Source organism: Xenopus tropicalis, chromosome 2, assembly GCF_000004195.4.
Source record: "Xenopus tropicalis strain Nigerian chromosome 2, UCB_Xtro_10.0, whole genome shotgun sequence".
Taxonomy (NCBI): domain Eukaryota; kingdom Metazoa; phylum Chordata; class Amphibia; order Anura; family Pipidae; genus Xenopus; species Xenopus tropicalis.
This window is the reverse complement of record NC_030678.2, coordinates 88,028,573-88,048,305: the sequence shown is the minus strand read 5'-3', so window position 1 is coordinate 88,048,305 and position 19,733 is coordinate 88,028,573. Positions and strand designations below refer to the sequence as shown.

General features: G+C 37.1%; 1 protein-coding gene across 1 annotated transcript in view; it reads right to left on the bottom strand.

Moving 5' to 3' along the window:
- Positions 1–19,733, bottom strand: part of col9a2 (collagen, type IX, alpha 2) — a 49,695-nt gene that overhangs the window by 6,035 nt on the left and 23,927 nt on the right. Inside the window, 20 exon segments of the mRNA NM_001097192.1 lie at positions 1,117–1,305; positions 2,619–2,673; positions 3,956–4,102; positions 5,101–5,133; positions 5,448–5,492; positions 5,804–5,839; positions 7,527–7,598; positions 9,080–9,133; positions 9,499–9,552; positions 9,706–9,759; positions 10,014–10,058; positions 10,155–10,208; positions 10,645–10,698; positions 10,841–10,894; positions 12,872–12,925; positions 13,760–13,813; positions 17,117–17,170; positions 18,103–18,156; positions 18,873–18,926; positions 19,151–19,207. Coding sequence (NP_001090661.1) covers positions 1,117–1,305; positions 2,619–2,673; positions 3,956–4,102; positions 5,101–5,133; positions 5,448–5,492; positions 5,804–5,839; positions 7,527–7,598; positions 9,080–9,133; positions 9,499–9,552; positions 9,706–9,759; positions 10,014–10,058; positions 10,155–10,208; positions 10,645–10,698; positions 10,841–10,894; positions 12,872–12,925; positions 13,760–13,813; positions 17,117–17,170; positions 18,103–18,156; positions 18,873–18,926; positions 19,151–19,207 — 1,273 coding nt within the window.

The window sequence follows — 19,733 nt, the reverse complement described above, 5'->3', positions numbered from 1 at the left end:
CCAAAATGTAAGTACTAAATGAGCATGTGGTTTTATCTTGAGATATATGACAGATGGATGCATAGAAATGTAATGTTTTTAATTGTTATTGTTTACAGGGCTTAACGTGGATAATAGATTACTAGAGGACAATATGATATATGATATCACTCACTGTAAATTATGTTGACTACAGATTTACATATACATGGCTATCAAGCTACAATAGGAATCCTGTGAGATTTGCACATATCTGATTTTGTCTCCATGTGTAAATATTTTTACTGACTAGGATATATCTTTCTATATTAATTTTTAATCATGATGATAAATATATCATTCTAATTGCTTAGTGATAAAATATTTGTCTGATTTTTGTAGTTATATTAAATAATATGTGATAACCTAAAAATAGTCACAGCTTGATACATGCACCTGATTTTATGCAGCAAAGCCTTTCACACAGCACTGTAGTTTATTTGATTAAGGTTTTTTTTTTTACACAGCTTCATAAATATGCCCCTTAATATGTTATAGATTGCCCAATTATAAGCAACTTTTCAATTGGTCTTTATATTTTTGTGGATATTAAATTATTAACCTCCCAATAATGCCTCATTCTAGCCCTTACTTTAAAATTCTGTCTGGTTTCAGGGGTCACCGACCCTCATAATCAAAAGCAGATTGGCTGTGAGGCTCCACTTCTTATTGTTATTATTGCTGTATTGCTTATCTTTTTGTTTCCTTCACCTAATTATCTCTCTTTCAGACTTTCAATTTACTGCTTGGTTCTCATGGTAATTATGTGTTAGTAACAATCTGGTTTCTGCACAATAATACTATATCTGAAGATATCCCTCTAGTAAACGTGTTTAGGCCTAAAAAAAAAAGAGTTTAAGTACAAAGTATACATTTAGTTCTTTTGTGAATCTGCCAAATGGTGCAACCAAAAAGAGAGGGCATAACACATCTAGATTTGAGGAGCACTTCCTATTAATCGCCTGTTTAAAGCAATAAATTAGCTATAAATTCACAAATATCAATATAGATAAATATATTACCTTTATAACAGCAGCTAACTGCCTCTATCTGTAAACCACGAAACTTATATTATACTCTCCTCAAGCTTACACTAACCTTTGGGTCCTGTGTTTCCAACCTGACCCATTACACCCACAATGCCTGGAATACCACGTGGACCAACGTGTCCATGAGGTCCTTGTTCTCCTGGTGGTCCTGGGGGGCCAGGTGGTCCAGGGGGTCCCATGATACCAGCTCCACCAAGGGCTGCACGCTTGGCACTGACAGCAACAGCTGCAAGATTTTCTGTAAGGCAGAGATAGAGCTTGAGTTATGCAACTGGTGGTGCTATAGCACTAAATATGCAGTGTTTACAAATAAAAATCTAGACTACCCAAGTTTTTGCAAGATAATACTGTCATCATTTTTATGGTGTACTTTTTATTTCTAAATTACACTGTTAACATAGCAAATAATTCACCCTACCATTTAAAATGTAATTCTTACAAGTGCACCAAAAATCGACAAGTGCATTTTTAGTTGTAATATTGGTGTGTAGGTGCCATCTCAGTTCACTGTGCCTGTTTTTGAGCTTTCTGAAGAAGCCAGCGCTACACATTAAAACTGCTTTCAGATAAGCTGTTGTTTCTCATACTCACATGTAACTAAAGGAGTCATGAGCCGGACTTGGATTTCTTACTACTAAGCGTGATTGTGGTAAGAACCCACAGAGTGGTTAAGCAAAAATAGGAGTTGCCGGTGGAAAGCCCTATGCATCGCTTTGGTAATCGGAAGACGCGCAAAGTTTCCTCCTGCAGGCAACTTTGCGCGATTTCGGATTACCGAAGCCATGTGAAGGGCTTTCCACTGGCGACTCCTATTATTGCCGGTGGAAAGCCTTTTTGGAGCGGTTTGTTGCCTGCACTAGCAGAGATCTATCACGGCCAACTCAATCTGTCTGTGGGTTTTTACCCTAATGGTAGCTGCTATCTTGCTACCTTCCAATTGATCAGCTGCTGAAGGGAAAAGGGAGGGCTATCACTCCAACTTGCAGCTCAGCAGTAAAGTTTGACTGATGTTTTTCAGAGCACAGGTCACATGGCTGTGGCACCCTGAAAAATGAAGAATATGGCTAGCTCCATGTGAAGTTTGTGTTTTTAAAAAAAGAATTTCAATGCAGGATTCTGCTGAAGAAGCTCTATTGACCGATGTGTTTTCCCATGACAGTATTACTTTAATCTGTAAAACACATTTGGTTACATCCATTACAAAATGGAACATCTTTTGGATTGTATTATGCACCTACATATTACAAGCAAACAGAATAGTGACTGTTCTGTGCTACAGAAATGCTCTGCATATTTCTGGAGAACCATCCTATACATAACAATGCATTACATAAATGACTACAACTCACTACTGCCAAAAACACAGGTGTTGATTCAGTCTTTTGCCACAATCTAATGTCATTTATGACTTCAACAACTGATGTGTTGCTTTGTACTGCACAATGTTATCTTCACTGCTCCATATTATGCAGCAGGCAATTTATGCCACTGAATTAGTCTCTCACTGCTCTCGCTGCTTGATTATTATTTATTATATTTATTAGTTCTTACCTTGCAACATTTTCAAAACCACTTCTACAATGTGTTGGTCACTAGTATCCCGGCCCTGGGGTGGGAAAAAAAGTTCACAAGCGAAAGATCAGTGGTAAATTTACATTTGAGGGCATCAGAGCATAACTTTATGGACCCCTTCAGTATGTTCCACACAGTAACCCCTTCCGGGCACACACACAAAACATATTGATCCCCTAGAACAGTGCTGTCAGAGTACTGCAGGCAGAGTATGTCACACACAGGCAGCATAGGGCAGGCAGAGTATGGCACACACAGGCAGAATAGGGCAGGCAGAGTATGGCACACACAGGCAGAATAGGGCAGGCAGAGTATGGCACACACAGACAACATAGAGCAGGTAAAGTACAAGTGAACAATGTGGGGGTTTACAGTCTGAGTCTGAGATGTGAACAATGCAGGAGGTAAAAAAATGCAGGGATTAAAAAGTACAGGGGATTACTAGTAGTTAGGCAGGTTATATATAGGTATTATGGTTGAACGTGATGGACGTATGTCTTTTTTCAACCCAACTTACTATGTTACTATGTTACATATTTAAACAATACATGGGATTACAGCCTGAATCTGAGATGTGAACCATGCAGGGGGCCAGTTAATCTCAGTCCTAATACCATTTACAAAGGTCACAGCAGCCAGACAGGTGGGGGGCCACACAGAGGGGGGCTGCGACCCGCTAGTTGGAAAGCACTGTCCACAACCAGTACACTCATTTATTTGTGGATAGTTTTGCTCTTGGAAAAAATGTTACTTCCTAAAGAGACACTATATTTCCTGCAATTTACGATCGTTCAGATACAAAAAAAAACATACTTTTTGGACATTATACGATAAGATATGATTTTTTCGTATTTCAAGATACAAATTTTTCTACTTTAAAAAGCACAATAAAAAGAAATCGTATTTAATACGATTTTTTTGTATCGTGCTTTTTAAAGGTATGAAAATCATACTTTGATAATATAAGGCCTGCTATCTATAAATATCAGAGGTTCCTCAGTGTTTTGTAATAGCTTTGCAAATTATAGTAGGGACTATATTTTAATCTACAAGAGCAGTTATGAGCACACTGAGAAAACAACACCAATAGCACTGCTGATTGGCACTGATATAGGTATATAATAAGAGCAGCAACAATAGCAGCTTTGACAGGAAATGCTGTGGGAATTGTTTTTACAGTGCGCCCATATGTAAACTAATTTGAGTGTAACTCAAATACAACAGTCTAAAGAGTCATTAAAATAAAATGACCATGTTTTGGTCAGAAATTTCATTTACTGTACTCTCTATGAACTTATCTAGAGATAGAAACCTACCGGCACTCCTTGATTTCCTGGCATCCCTGGAACACCTCTCTCTCCATTAAGTCCTCTTGGCCCTGGTGACCCAGGAAGGCCTTGTACTCCAGGCATACCTGGGTCTCCAGTTGGTCCGTTGTAACCCAGTTCTCCATGCACACCTTGCTAGGGGTAGATACAGAGGAGATCAAAGCTGCAAATCTTTATAATTACTGGGAAAAATAATTACTGTTCATTCATTTTAAAACAATATCATGAAAAAACATGAAAAATGTTACAACATACTGTAAAACCCAAAAACTTATCCTAAGAGAGAGACACTAATTAGCCAAACATCCAGTGCATTCCCAGTAACCTCCCAGCAAAGATGGCCTTTATATACCCTAACCTTGCATTAAACCCTTGCCTGTGGTAGGTGCACCTGTTACCATTGTACCTGCTCCTGATCTGATTCTGGTATTGAACTTTACCTGCCTGACTTTGCCTAAACACTGTCAGCTCTGAACCTTTGGCTGAACTCTGGACTTATCTTAACTCCTTACTATCTTAACCTTCTGTGTGTTGAACCTTGGACTGTCTGCATTGCCTTAACAGTAGCGCTTTAAACACATGTGTTCCAAGCATCGGTCTTGTCTTTTTCCCCATCAGCTTCCTCCTTGGTCCCTACATCAAACACTATGACAAGTGACCCTTGAGACATCTCTGTGGCCCCACTGGTTTCCTGACAATAAGGGCAATGGCACCTAGAACGTTTTGTTGCCTTTGGTAAATCTCCACTACCATGGCAACAAAATGTTTCCTTACCACCAGCAGTAATTACTTCTGCTTTCCAAATTATCTCCATTTTGCCTTGCTAGGAAACTATCGGCTACTTTGTGACGCATATGTTTTCCCACTGGCGATTCACTAACTGTTACTGGGAAGGAAACTAAGAACATTTTCTAGCTCAGTTTAACCAGGGGCCATGTGTCCCACGTGCTATTGCCCTAACACTCTTGAGTGTAGCCTGTTCCTCTAATTTGTATATCTGGACACTTGCATACAGTAACATGAGCACAACAAAATAAACTTGATTACTACTGTTTCTTTGTGATATATTTATTTGTAATCCTGCATAAAGAATCTATAAATAAAGTGTACAATAAATTGCAATATGTATTTACCTGTCCTTTAGGTCCTGGTTCTCCAGATTCACCCTAAACAAAAAAAGGGCAAACTTTGTTTTAGTGTTTCCCCAGAAAAAAAACAGATAAGCATAGGAACACAAAATGTATTTGCTAACTATTGTACACTGTACCACTAGCCAATAATGCGGATATTATTATTGTAAAAAAAAAGTCTTAATGTGTCTAATGGGGTTATTGAATGAAAAACTGTCAATAGGAAATATGCAGTGCCAAGTCATTTCCCATAATAAACTCTCATTTTGTTTAGCATGTGATTTGTTTGTATAAAGTGTAAAAAGAATTTCCCATAATTCACTGCAAGGAGGGTAATTCTGTCTTCTCACCTTCTCACCCTTGTCACCGGCCAATCCTTCAACTCCTGGATCTCCCTATAAGAAAGCAATTTAATATAAGAAGAATATACAGTGGTATAAAGTGGTAGCACTATTTAGAAGCATGTGCACTGACTGTACTTACATTTCTGTGTTATCAGTCAGTCTGTTATTTTATATTCTTTCCTGGCCATTCTAATCTTGTTCCAGTCACAGTAACCCATATAAGCCCATCCGCAGGCAACATTTACTTGTTTGCTTCTTAAAAGCAAACATCTGATTTGTTGCTATGGGTTACTAGACCCCAAGCAATCTTAGCTACTTTCATTACAACTCACCACAATGCTAACAAGATGCAGCTCACTTACCACATCTCCTTTTGTTCCAACTTTTCCGGGGAAACCCTAAAAAGAAAGAACATTTGGTTAACTGGCAGTTCTGCTATCTAAAAAGCTAAAGCTCTATAATTTTGTTTAATGTCAATTGTGCCTTACAAATTTTGCAGAAACCTTTGGCACCCAAAACTTTTTTCAGACCTGATGCTGTTCATTGCAAACCCCTTCTCTCTGGATGCAAGAGTTACATTTAAAGGAGAAGGAAAGTCATTTTGGCATTTTACTGCCAAAAAAATTGCCACATTAGTGCCACCTAGAACAATATATTTATTCTGCAGAAACCATTACTATACCTGAATAAACAGCTTTAGAAGCTTTCTAAAGATAGCAGCTGCCATATTAAGTAGCTTCCTTTTGCAGTCTAGCCCTTATAGCTCAGATCACACATTCCTAAGGGAGAGAGGAGGGAGTTCTTAGCATGCTAGTGGGAGGGGGAGCAGGAGAGGGGAGAGAGGAGAGAACTGTGTAGACTCTGGCCAAGGGAATTAAGGATGTTTCTGAGAGAGGAAGTCAGACACTCGAACATCGTGTTTACTAAAAAAGAGACAATAAATCCAGTGTTTCTTTTGATAGAGGACTCAGTGCAGAATTACTGTAAGTGTTTATGGCTATATTTACATAGACCTTTCTGATAAAGCTTACTTAGTTTTTACCTTTCCTTCTCCTTTAAATAATGCCAGACATTTATTAACATTCTTACAAGTGCCAGGGTGAATTAGAATTTAATTTCCTATAAATTTTAAATGTAATTTATGCAATCCACTCCAGTCAATTCACCAGCAGGGCCAAAGGTGACAGTTCTGCAATTTTTGTAAGGCGATTGCATTTAGGGATATTCATAAAAAGGGTATTTCTTTTGAACTGCTTGGAATTTGTCATGATTTTGAATTTTATACTATATATATATATATATATTAGGGTTTTCTTTATTGATTTTTCAGTTTTGTACAACAATTAAACTAGACATTATGTACAATATACACAGCCAAATTAACTGTCTATGAGCCATCATGCTATAAGACAAGTTGGGTATCAATGTGATATCCCCCTTTCCGCAACAGAATAATGTGATTTAGCCAGATTTGTCAAGAGCATGAGTGGAAGGTAAGAAACAAGTTGCTTAATCCTCTAACATCTGACTTATTCAATACAAGGTAAAAGGTGCCTTAGGAAGTGACAGATGATGCCTAGGAGCATAGGTGTAAAAATGCAATTGAATGCTTGCTGCTATTTATGCTTATAAACATACAATATCTCTTCAATGAATAGGAGTAGGGAGCTAATTCGAAATAAACAGCACACTATCCTACACTGAATAAAGCAATTTGATGCTGGCTCTGAATGGCTTAGGTCAGCTCAAACACTTTTTTTAACAATGTTTTAATATCACAACCCTTTGAAATTAAATTGGTTTAGAGATGCTAATTTGGCACATTGGTGGTCTTCAAACTAATTCTAAACGGACCCATTAAACTGAAGAATTGTTAGTATACTTGTTCAAACACAGGTGAACCATACAGGTCTGGGAGTTCTAGCACAATATGTGCACAACAGGTTAAGTTTTTATTTCTAGTTTGGCGGGTCAGGAATAGAAACTTTCTTCTGTATATCTAGTCTTGGCATGGTCCAAAAATATTTATATATGACAAAACTAATTATCAAAGATTTTACTTATTTGAAGAACTCCTGTTCTTACCTTGCTCCCTTTTACTCCAGGAAGACCCTGGGGACCTGGGACACCAGGAGGGCCCTGTTCACCCTTTGTGCCCTGCAAAATAAAAAGTAAATGGTTAATTGGTTTATTCTAAGCTTATTCGTACCCTCTATAAGTGACAGAAATACATTAACGCTTATGTTGCCTCAATACCTAAGAACAGTATTTATGCAGGTAGTCAAAGAAACACTGCCTTAGTGGAGACATCAGGAGCAAATTAAGGATCCATCCTCAAATGTTTTGCATATATATATATATATATATAATGTATTAGAGCAGTGTTCCCCAACCAGTGACTCGTGAGCAACATGTTGCTCCCCAACCCCTTGGATGTTGCTCCCAGTGGCCTCAAAGCAGGTGCTTATTTTTGAATTTCTGGTAAGGAGGCAAGTTTTGGTTGCATAAAAGCCAAGTATAATGTCAAACAGAGCCTCCTGTAGGCTGCCAGTCCACATAGGGGCTATTAAGTGGCCAATTATAGCTCTTATTGCTCACGGGTGAAAAAGGTTGGGGATCCCTGTATTAGAGTATATTTATTTGGGAATAGTATGGCATTTATAAAGGTAATACACTGCTTATGGAAAAGCTGAAAACAAGCTGTGGCATTTTCAATAATAAATAAAGTAAGTCAGATACCAATGTTCTTTAACTCTTAGAATTCAAGGTAGAATTCAAGCAATGGAGGAGTTACAGACCAAAGAAGAGATAGTTTTAAGATGCATTAGCAACACTCAATGATAAAAGAGACATACGGTTAACTGAATAACGTGGATGTCCTTATCCAACACTACCCACTTCTATTCATTCCTATCAGATTTTAAAAAGTGTATTTATTAAATGGTGAACTGTAACTTTCACCCACTGATAGATTCGCTTCTATAAATACCATAGGAATGAACAGAACGTGGGTGAATTTTTCTGTGGTGATCTCACATTTTTATAAATCTGCCCCTAAGTCTATAGAGGAAGTTTCCACATATGTTGCCACCTTCTGTTCAGACCAAAAGCAGTAAAATTATATATTAATGTGAAAATTCATAAAAAACCATAGTGCATAAAAAGCTAAAAAAAAAAAAACAGTGGGCATGGACTGCCACTAGTTTCTAATTATCTGAAATCCGCATAATATTCTGAAACCATGACAGACCCTCTGGAAGAAGCTTTCAGATTTCTTCCCATTAAGTCTATTTTAATTCTTGTTACTGGATTAAATATGCATGGCCAACAATGTTCCCCAGCTCGAAAATTACCTATTTGTCACTTGAACATTTATTCCCTGAATCTACAATTCAAATTACAACATTAAGTCATCAACCAAATGTATCTTGGTATATCTGGGCCTATACATCTAAGTAAGAGTCAGCCTGTGTAATACATTAATTTTGTACTGTGCATAGACAGATTTAATCTACATGTGTATTTAATGTAGACCTACATTGCTGTTTTCTTACACAGGTGACTAAAGAAACGTTTCAGTTTGTTAATGTAGATCCAACAATTTACAAATTAGCACACAAAGTTTACTGTGTACTTACAACTTTCCCTTGAAGTCCAACTGGTCCAACTGGTCCCCTCTCTCCACGATCTCCCTGCAAATAGCACACTTTAGTTATCGCTAACTACATTTACAACAAGGATGCACAAAGCCAGAAACACCATTAACATGTAACAGACCCCACCCCTCCAAATAGAGTGGTATTTATAGCCTATCACTTGCAGGACTATGTAATATAATTCAGTAATATGAGCATTAGAGGGTGACAGCTCCAGAAATCTGGTGAGTATTATTTTTTTTAAGCATTAATAATAACGTTTTAATTAAAACTTTTTCAATTAAATTAAAATTTGCCATCATAGATTTACAACAGAGATCTGAGATCCGGTGGTACCTGACAGCTGATGCTCAGTATAAAAGGCTTACAGATAAATACACTGTACTTAAACAGTCATTTACCTTGGCACCTGCAATTCCTCTGGGGCCAGCTTCTCCAGGGGGTCCTCTTTCTCCCTGAAACACAAATAAACTTTACCTAATAGAAAAGTATAAAGCATAAACATTCCAAGACAGAGAAGTTAGAAATACTTAAAAGAAAACTATAATATGTTGCAAAATGGTGGAAATTGTGAAATTATCTATGTGAGAAAGAAGGATTTTACTAACCTGCTTTCCAGGTGCACCTGTAAATCCTGGCTCTCCCCGAGAGCCGGGCTCACCCTACAGGAAAGTTAGGCAAAAATTAGAACATCCTTGTAATAATAATCACTGCATTACAGGTCAGTATTCTGTTATATAAACTAAATCTCACAGCCCTCTAGGTTGCACTCTGTTAGTGAAGATCAAGGTGGCAAAAACATGATTAATTAACTGGTCGTTTATCTATAAAATGGGCATTTCTTCTATGGGTTGACATAGATTTTTGTGGACTGAGACAGTTTTCATTGCAATACAATATATATCAGTTAACATACCTTTTCACCAAGAGCACCCTTAGTTCCAGGTTGACCAGGCAAACCCTTGGTAAAGTAGAAAAGAAAAGAAGTTAATATATGATCAATATTTAATTATGCAAGACTGGCTTTGATAGATGCAGAGACAAATAAGATACTCACAGCTAATCCTTGGTGACCGGGACCACCAGGCATTCCATTTTGACCAGGGCTACCCTAATCCCGAAAAGAAGCAACAAAATGACAAATATTCCACAGCACTGATTAAATTACAGAAAGATTCACTGAATTACAAAGCTACAGCAAGATGTTATGGGGCATATTTATTATGCTGTGTAAAAAAACAGCAAGAAAATTCGCCACACATTGCCAGGCTTTGTGTTTTTTCTTCCGCTGGAACTTACCTAAAATAACAGCGTAAAATCTGGCATTCGGACGGCGATCTTCTCTGTTTATTTTACACAGCTTTTTACGCCATTTTTTTGGCAAATTCATTTTACACAGCATAATAAATATGCCCCTTAGTGTAAGAGGAGATGAAGATTTGAGAAAATGGTCAACAGAGCACACAAGCAGCTGACAGACTGAGAACTGTTTTTTTTGTTTTTTTTTTAAACAAAAACTAAAAGTAACATTGCATAGAGACAGTTACCTTCAGTCCAGCAAGGCCTGGGGTGCCATCTTTTCCATCAATTCCAGGAAGGCCCTGCAGACAATTTCAAAGACTCAGAGTTGGTAGGATCATTTGATTTGCCTTTAATTATACATATCCTAGCTCTGCTTTCGACTCTGCTTTGGGTCATACAGTTATAAAAAATAGTTATATTTAACACATTTGGGAAACTTACATTGGTGCCTTTTGGTCCCATGCCTCCAATCTGTCCAATGACACCACGAGCTCCCTAAAATATAGATGGATAAGTTAGCAGTGGTTATAGGAGATGTGGGTTAATGATTAATGCACCTGATGTACAGCGTTTACATTACTTTGATATAACTCCCATCATCCTTTTGACAACTAGCAACACTACAATATTCTTACACCAATTTAACTTCTATGACAGTCCCACAGGAAAAGTATTGGTAAACATGTAGAACACTATGAATATTATACATAACATATAATGCACCCTAATGTGTAGGCAATGTAGGATGAGGGGTGTTGACAGGACACACTATCTTATATATTTTGGCAAAAGTGTTGCACTAACACTTAATTTTTTTGTTTGCAGCACAGAGAGTGCAAAGACTCTCACTGTAACTGGCCCTGGTACCTGGGGGACGGGCATGGGAACAAATAATTAGAGCTTTTACCATTGATGAAAAGAACCTTAACAGGATAGAGCCAACACTCACTTTATTGCAGGGATAAAGGGTTAGATAATGGGTGAGATTGAGAAATTGCTGGTCACTGGGGACCTAGGCAGCAAGGAAGATACTCTCTGCCTAACTTTTGAACATAGCTTATGCACCTCTAGCTATATTCCTGGTTGGTGGATAATTATGATAAATTGTGTGGTTATAAATATGATTTAGCGTGATTATAACAAAAATATTGGATTATTCCAAAAAGAACAGGCACACTGCCAAGTTACATTACATGCTAATAAGAAACTCGCTCATCACTAACAAATGAGACACAGACAGCACTGACTAGTGGAATGTGAAGAGCGAGGACAAAAAGAATATTAATAACGGTGAACAGGAAAAACTCTGGGGTGACTGAGTAATCCAACATTTTACAGATATCAAAGAAAAAGAATGCCAGCTAAAATGGCAAATCCTGAAAGCGGCTTCAAAATCATCTGGTGGTATCAATAAATGTAAAATACTATGGTGTATTTAATTGAGTGCATCAATCCCCAGTGGTACTTAACAGAATGTTTTTTTTCCAAATGTTCTGATGCTTATTTGCTTTTTATTTGTATTCAGCTGCATGAGGCTGTGACTTGTGTATTTTAATTCTTGTTATTCCACTCTTTTTATCTTAGCAGGACATCTAGTGATCAAAAATGGCTTTGCAGAGTCCTGGAGGATTCTCAATGTGCAGGAGAATTCATGTCTATGTGGGTTCTGAGAGTAATAAAACACAAGCACATTTGCCACTGCATCCTTTATGTCAATCAATTATAAAGAAAATATGCCTGGTAAAGTCAGTAATAATCAGTACCAATGTTGTAGGCACTTGTGATCAAATATGAAAGAATATGTTTTTGTTATATGAGGTAAATTGTTTCTGCCACAGCAGTGGAAAATGTTCCCTACACTGCTTAAAAATGACCTTTAGTAGAGTAGATAGTTACTGGTAAATGAAAGTGTCTCTGGCCTATGCCCTACATTTATATGGCTTATGTATTATTACTTACACAAACCAGAGAGAATGTTATAAACAATAACATTTAACCAAGCAAACACTGACCTATACCAAATAATTTGTGATGACTGTGATGCACTGGGATTCATGTTCCATTTAGTCACTAGCAGGCCCAGACTGGCAATCTGCGTATTCTGGAAAATGCCAGAAGGGCTGCTATAAAATGCCATTGACAGTCACTATTTATTGGTCTGGTGGGGGTGAGCTGTTTGGGCTTCTGTGTACTTAAAATGTCAAGGCCCATTTTTAATACCAGTCGAGACATGGTCACTACATTGCTGATTGCAATCATTCTATAGGGTTCCCCTTACCAATTCTAAATCAGATAGCTGCACAAGAAATGCATATGCAAGAATCTAGTTTTCAGTCTTCTCAGTGACTGGTTAGGTTAGGTTTAGTGATTTACTGAGTTAACTGCTTACATGAAAAACACTGTTTCCAATAAAATGCTGAAAGCAGGACATAAGCCATAATGCACAAGTGTATATAGACTTAAAATACTAACCCTGTCTCCTTTTTCACCTGGGGGTCCAGGAGGCCCTTTAGGACCCTCTTCACCCTGGAAAAGACAGAAAGAGGTGTAAGGTGACAAGTGAAGTAGGTTTGTTTATAGCCACGAAGACTTCGGTAAAACTGTCTGATTAAAGCTGATTAAAGCTAATACAGAGGGGAATTCATTAATGAGGATTCAGGAATCTGTACATGACGTTTGAGTAATACCTAGAACTGTTATGAAGACGTAATAAACTCTGCCCCTCGTCTCCTTAACATTGCAAGCCTTGTAGGTATACAAGGTGATATAAAGCAGGTCTTTGAGACAAAGCAGTTACTGAAATACTGTACTTAGAGGAGAAACTGTGATTTGCCCAATGCCACCACAGCCCTTTAGCATTTGGGTCTCAGAGGATGCCCCCAGTAGCTCCCAATCTTCTTTTCTGTTGATTCACAGCACATGCTCTGTGTTTCAGTTACAGTTACTAAGCTTAGGGAGTGACTCAATATACAGAATACAAAAGTCACAATACAGGTCTGATTGATAATTAATTCAGATTCACATTACATGGCAGCTCAGAAACCAGAGCAATTTACATTAGAATTTAATCTTCAGCTCTGTAGCATTAGCTTCAGTGATAGCTGAACCTCATTTTGTTCTTGAAGATTTGTAACAACCCCTAAGCTTAACTTCTCAACAGCTTCCCAGAGCACACTGAGCATGTGCGTGTCACAGACACAGCCTAAAGAGATGCTTAATCTCTAGGGTTGGTGCAGTAAGTTCAGTATATAAAATACCACATTTCTACTCATTTGTTTTTTAGATTTAGTTTTCCTTTTAAATCTACAACATCATTTGGACTCCTCACTATGGCTAGATCTAACCTTTACCAACACTTACTGGCTTTCCTGCGGCTCCAACTGATCCAATCATTCCTTTATATCCAACGGGGCCCTAGGAAATGTGTAGAGAAAGAGTATCACAATGTAACAAAATATGGTTCAATTATAATAAGTTATAATGTTACTACAAGATTTATATTCAAACAGTGTGGAAACAAGGTGAGATGCTGTAAGGTTTCTATTATTTTAAACAATCAGTCAAATGTTTTGTCAAAAATAAGAAATAAGATCAAAATAAGAAATAAGAATATGCTAGGAGGTTGGTACTGAAATCCTATAATTTAGGGCCATATCATCAAAAGGACTATTTTTGCTGAAGAACGTGTCACATACTTACCTGTTTTATTTAGTGGGGGCTACTTCCCCAAGTGAACTTGACTTTCCTTGTTCTTTCAAGTACTGCATCATCTCCAAAAATAACTTGACATTATTCAAGTTACCGGTATATACAATAATGGGTGTATCAATGAAAAGTAACTCCATTCAAATCGGTTTTATTATGTAGCCTCTACTTGAGAAATGTTGCACTGTTCTAATGCTATGTAAGGAAAAAATTACTGTGGGCCAAAAGAAAGGAATAACAGTAATACAGGTATGGGATCCCTTATCCAGAAACCCATTATACAGGAAGCTCTAAATTACAGTAAGACTATCTCCCAGACTCCATTCTATACAGTACCTTGTACTTGATGGTAACTAAGTTGCATAAATCCATATTGGAGGCAAAACAATCCTATTGGGTTTATCTAATAAATAAATGTTTTTAGCAGACTTAGGTGCAGATTAATCAATATGTGAGATTAGTATTTACTACAGAAAAACTCACCCACTTTCCATTCATTCCTATGGTATTTTAGAAGCATATTTATCAAATAGTGAACTCTCACTTTCACCCACTGGTAAATATGCATGTAAATATTCCCTGAGAATGAACTGAAAGTGGGTGAGTTTTTCTGTAGTAAATGCTCACATGTTGATAAATCTGCCCTTAATAGTTTGGCGACCCAAGTTAATTGGAAAATTCCAGGACCTTGTGCTATACTGAACAACACTAATTATTAATTTGTCAAGCTCTAACAATGGCTGGGCCCCTGGCAGCTGTACCTGTTGTATTCTACAATGGCTGCTCTAAAAGCTAGTGAAATACCAAACCAAGGGGCTGATTTACTTACCCACGAACGGGTCGAAATGAGTCCGATTGCGTTTTTTTCGTAATGATCGGTATTTTGCGATTTTTTCGTATGTTTTGCGATTTTTTCGGATTCTTTACGAATTTTTCGTTACCAATACGATTTTTGCGTAAAAACGCGAGTTTTTCGTAGCCATTACGAAAGTTGCGTAAAATCTGGCGATTTTTCGTAGCGTTAAAACTTGCGCAAAAAGTTGCGCTTTTTTTCGTAGCGTTAAAACTTACGCGAAACTTTGCACCTTTTAAGTTTTAACGCTACGAAAAATGCGCAACTTTTCGCGTAAGTTTTAACGCTACGAAAAATGCGCAACTTTTTACGCAACTTTCGCAAAGGATACGAAAAACTCGCGTTTTTACGCAAAAATCGTATTGGTAACGAAAAATTCGTAAAGAATCCGAAAAAATCGCAAAACATACGAAAAAGTCGCAAAATGTTCGTTTTCAAGTCGGAACTTTTCTAATTCGGGTCGGATTCGTGGGTTAGTAAATCAGCCCCCAAGTGTTTCACCCAGATCATTTATAATAATCAACAACGGGAGTTCTACAAAATTGTTGATAAAAATTATGTTATGTAGGAAATACATTGCATCACTGTACAACCACTGACCCTTAAGCCAATGGGACGCAAAGCTCTTTTCAGATGGATATTTTTTCCTTAGTTTTATTTAACACATTTTCTAGCTTACATGGACAACAAGTATGTGCTATTAAGCAAACATTAAAATGACTTGTATAGAGCATTTGCTCCATAGTTCATGCTCCTCTTGTTTATTACATTCCTTCTCTTGTACTATCAAGTGCATGTGCACAGTAACAGAATATACATTGCTCACAGACTCATTTACTATGGAGGTGCAAGGTGCAAAGTGCAAAATACTGGTATGTTTTTATTTGCTACTGCCTTGCAGATGATGAACGACACATTATTTAGGGCAGTTTTCCCAACCAGTGGCTCGGGAGCAACACATTGTTCACCAACCCCTTGGTTGTTGTTCCTATAGGTCTGAAAGCAAGTGCTTATGTTTGAATTTCTGGCTTAGAGACAAGTTTGGTTGCATAAAAACCAGGTGTACTGCGAAACAGAGCCTCCTGTTGGCTGCCAGTCCATATAGGTGCTACCAAATAACCAATCCCTTATTTGGTACCCAAGGTACATTTTTTATGTGTGTTGCTCCCCAGCTCTTTTTACTTTTGAATATGGCTCATGAGTGGAAAAAGTTGGGGAGCCCAGAGGGGCCCCTGCACATAACTATATAGTATGTAGCATTGGGAGGTTTCTCATTGCTGTGTACATAAACATGCTAAAAATCTTTAACTTTGCAGCTAGTACCCCCATTGAAAATGACACCAGTTCAGTCTGCTTTGATGAATTATAATTGCACACAAGTCCAGATTCAGTTTATGACTGAAGTCTATAAGAAAATCTGGAATTTAGTTTGGAAGTTTTTCTCGTTGATTTAAATCTGGCCCAAAGTTTAACGAAAAGGATGCACATATGAATTAACACATGCATTGAAAAGTGGTAAATTCCAGGGTTCCCTTAGGGTGTTGTGTCTTTATATGCAACTGACTTGTGTCTATTGAATGACACCTAATGCTATTATTAATGCATTTACATTGCATTAGTATATGGTTTAGGCACATGCTAGTTAATGGGTACTCACGACAGCACTGTAATTTGGGCAAGAACAAAATTATAGGATATAACAATGATTTGCATCCATTTTTGTGCTTCGGATATTGCATGTGCATTTGCAAATGCCAGAAAGATAGATACAAAACTTTGTGTTTTTTTGCCCATAATACACAGTGAGCGCTTTTTTATGCCAAAAGCTAAATCTCTATGAACAGAACCCGTGAGTAGAGCCCTGGACTTTATATGCCTGCCTAGTTCAGATGTGACATACATAGTTCCTGGCTGCTGAATCAAGCACAAGTGCTATAAGTATTGCAAAATTTTACACCCATCATCCGACCACTGGTACAGTGATAATAATGGAGTCAGAAAGCAAATTCACAGTCCCCTACCTGTCGGATGGCTGAAGATGCTAGGAATTTCAGACTAGACTCCCTGATCTAGTAATTACTGTCTCAGTTTTAGATGCTGTGCTGTATACTGACTCTCAAGGTGCTAATTTCCCATATTTTTTCATGTCATTTACTTACAGTTTCACCCTTAGGTCCTTCCAATCCTGGGAAGCCACGGATTCCCTGAGGGCCCTGTATGGTATAAGACAGCAAATTTACAAATTCTGCAACCTCTCAAACTACCCTTTTACCAAAGTCATCTGATATTAATTATAATGTAATCAATTAAAATATTTATAAAATTGCTTTTAAAATTGCTTGTAGTAATGTGTTTATAGTACTTTAGTGAACATTTAGGATTCTTGTCTAAAATGTAGCGTTTTATATAAAACCAACTTATTCTAGTATTTAGTCTATCATACGTTATCAAGGGTGTTTTTGTCTATGTGAGGTTTTGATGTTGTGATCCATTCATAATTCAAGACACAATTCTGTAGTATATAAGCCAGTTGCTAGACATTAATGGGCTTATGTTTCAATTCTCACATTTATGAATTCGAGTTGGTTTTTCTAAATCAGATATCAAAAATTGAAAGTTTGAAAATATGGCTTGAATTGTCCTAGGACAACTCACATTGACTTCTATAGAAACTCACAAGCAATGGCAAATTTTTACATTCGAGTTTTTGGGTTTTTTTGCACTTAATAAATACCAGACATTAGAGTTTTTTAAACATAGTTCAAAATTAATTTTTTTTAGTGCAAAAAAACCCAAAGCGTGAAATAAATAAACTCAAACGTTGATAAATCACCCCCTAAGAATCTAAATTGAAATAGGGAAACAGTGAAACATAAGGATTCATCCTCCTGTCCCATCCTGTTTAATAAAAGAAATTTACTAGCAACCAATGAAAGATTTTTGGAATATCAACCTCAATCCGACAAATAAAAATAGTTCACTGTTAGCAATATATTATTGTCTGATAGCTATATATTATGTTAGACGCTCTGGGCATAGCAGGAAGTCTCGTAATTACTGCAGTGTTCCCAACAAACATTTAGATTTAACCATAATGATGATTTTTGTGTTTGTTAATCAACAAATTTGTACATTTGTACATTACCGGTGGTCCTGGAATTCCTTGCTCTCCAGAAATCCCAACATCTCCCTTTTGACCCTGAAGACAAAGGATAAGAAACACAGCTTAATAAGTTTGACTTTGTAATATACTTATTTTTTACTAATTAAAAACTGCAAATGATAAATGACACTACATTCACTATTAATTAGTACCAGTATCTTAGCACAGGCAAAGGAACGAGGAACAGTTGGTTTATAGTTGCTTATATTACAGTAAAACAATATTTCAGTAATTTACGTTTGCCATTGATCATGCACCTTCATCAGTGTAAGTGATCTGGCACTGGCATATTGATATCTTGATTTAAAATATATCACCCTTTAATATCTTTCTTTATCTAGGAAATCATAATCATTCTTGTGTCATCCTTCATTGACATTAGAGGCCATATATTAAATGTATGGGGTATATCTGACACTAGTAAGAGGTCCTGGGTCCAGAGGAACTTACATCTGGTCTACAGTTTTATAACCTTTATCTGAAACAATTCTTTTTACCAAAGTTTTTTTTTATTTTTGGAAAAAACATGTGAACATAATCTGCTTAAATGTCAGTTCACATAATACCATTATGTTAGTATAATCCAAGAGGGAAAAGTAAAGAACAGAGAGAGAATAGTGGGTAAAATAAAATTAAAACAAAGTCAGAGGAGTAAAAGGTAGGATTGGACTAAATCCCCATTTTAAAACAAATGTAGTCACATGACATATCTGTTGACAGAGTTGAACTATCACTATCCCATTTTATCTTACCGGGGCCCCTTGTAATCCTGATTCTCCCAATGGTCCTGGACGACCCTTATGTCCCTAAAAGGAAATAAATATTGTTTAGAAACATCTTTGATTATTAGATTTTATTGTTCTTTGTCCAAAAATACCACCACCATTCAGTAGATTAGCACAGGCAAAGCAGTAAAGCAGTTGACATTACCATCCCCTGTCTTACTTAAATAAATCTTTAAATATTGTTTTTTAAAAATGTTTAATTTTGTCAATATGGATTTGTATCTTCCAATACTAGCCATGCTCACCTTTACCCCCTGCAGTCCTTGTGGTCCTTTAGGTCCTGCTGGGCAATTTGAAGGACACTACAGTAAAAAATGAAAATAAGAAGAGTAGATTACTATGAATAGTAAGTGCTTGATGTTACTGTACATGTGGTTGTAACTTAGGCCATGCCATCGCCCTACCCCTTAAAAGGATTATGTCATGATTTTTGTGGTGTTTTTTTTATTTCTAAATTAAACTATTTACATAGCAAATAATTCACTCTACCATTTAAAATTTTTATTTTGAACCAACAAATGTATTTTTTAAGTTGTAATATTGGTGTAATGCCAGCCATCTCAGTACATTGTGTCTGAGTCTGAGTTTTCAGAAGGATCCAGCGCTACACATTAGAACTGCTTTCAGTTCAGCTATTGTTTCTCCTGCTCAGTGTAACTGGAGGAGTCCCAAGCCAGACTTAGATTTTTAACTATTGAGTGCTATTCTGATGTCTACTGGGAGCTGCTATCTTACTACCTTCCTATTGTTCAGCTGATTGGCTGCTGGAAGGGGGGTGATATCACTCCAACTAGCAGCGCAGCAGTAAAGAGTGACTTAAGTTTATTA